This window comes from Aplysia californica, unplaced genomic scaffold (genome assembly GCF_000002075.1).
Source record: "Aplysia californica isolate F4 #8 unplaced genomic scaffold, AplCal3.0 scaffold00298, whole genome shotgun sequence".
NCBI classification, from domain to species: Eukaryota; Metazoa; Mollusca; class Gastropoda; order Aplysiida; family Aplysiidae; genus Aplysia; species Aplysia californica.
This window is the reverse complement of record NW_004797568.1, coordinates 714,734-716,109: the sequence shown is the minus strand read 5'-3', so window position 1 is coordinate 716,109 and position 1,376 is coordinate 714,734. Positions and strand designations below refer to the sequence as shown.

At 41.7% G+C, this 1,376-nt stretch overlaps 1 protein-coding gene across 1 annotated transcript in view; it reads right to left on the bottom strand.

Moving 5' to 3' along the window:
* LOC101862738 (adhesion G protein-coupled receptor L1) overlaps window positions 1-1,376 on the bottom strand; it is a gene marked incomplete in the record, with an annotated part of 95,425 nt that overhangs the window by 46,061 nt on the left and 47,988 nt on the right. Inside the window, 1 exon segment of the mRNA XM_005101772.3 lies at window positions 501-673. Within this exon segment, the coding sequence (XP_005101829.2) occupies window positions 501-673 (173 nt within the window).

Here is a 1,376-nt window from a genome sequence, read left to right as displayed (position 1 = left end):
AGAAGAAGAAGAAGAAGAAGAAGAAGAACAACAACAACAACAACAACAACAACAACAACAACAACAACAACACATGGCCCTTTTTTGGCTCAACACCTTTCATATCCATTGAAGAACACATTTCTGTGTGGATTTTTACTGAGAAACGTTGATTAAATGCACAAAAGATGCAAATGTTCTTTTCTATGAATTCTCAAGCTAAGGAAATAACTCAACTTTGGTGGCCATTTTCCCGCTAATTATACCTCTGAAACCAGTCAACCCCCCACTTCCTTCAATCGCCAAATCATGATTTGTATCCAATATAAGTGGATATTCATTTCATCAAAAGCAAGGCAAATGGATAGGCTTTAAGATGATACCAATAACTCCATATGCCCCAAAATTGACGAGTGCCTGATTCCACCTCGTCGAGGATATTATATCCACTAGGGCCACCTGAATCGCTTCAAGAAAAACGCAAGTAAGAGCGAACAACAATAATTCTTTCATTAACCTACCTTCTCTTTCAAGCTCTGAATGGACACGAGCTGGCCTCTCACGGCGCCGTTGCTACACTCTGTCTTTGCTGCCTCCCAAGTCAGCCCTTCTTCGTGGAATTGATAGCATCCTCGGTGCAGCCGTTGCCAGCCGGGTTGACAAGAGAAGTCATTAGGACTGGTTTTGGCCTCGTCTGAAAAGATACAACAGAAAAAAGGTTTTACAATTTTTAAACTTCTTAGATCTTTTTTTTCTCTTTCGAACTCTTTCACCACGCGATATCGACGGGAGAAGTTGACATCTTTCTCTTGTTTGTTTTATTGCATTTCGTATGGTTATGTTGTCTTGACTAATGTTACTCTGACTAGCGTCATGCATCTTTTCCAGGGTCTGCTTCTTCTTACCCCCCCCCCCTCCCAAACAAAGCAAATCAAAACAAAGAGCCCACAAACAACATAGTTAAAACAATGCAACCCTATCAACGCGGAAACAGATTGCCTTGTGATGTTTGTGGAGTATGCTAGAGTCTAACCGGAGAAGGATAATTGATTCTAAAGTAATATTTTAGTAAGAGCTTCAAGGCACTTTCAGCACAAAAAGGTCATAAAAGTGCCGACAATTAGACGTGTTACAAGAGAGTAACAAACACAACAATGAAGGAAGGGAGGTAGGGACAGCAGTATGTTTGATAGAAAAGAGGGGAAAACCACACTAGAGCACCCTCCAACCACCCTTGTTCTAAAGTTAGACTTGCAAAAACCAGCTGAGTTGCAATAATAACGAAGAGGGACATCATCACCGTCAGCTTCATCCCCAACACCATCGCAAAAAACCCCAAAACAAAAACCCTCCCCCCCAACCCCCCACCCCCACGAACAACAACAACAATAACAACA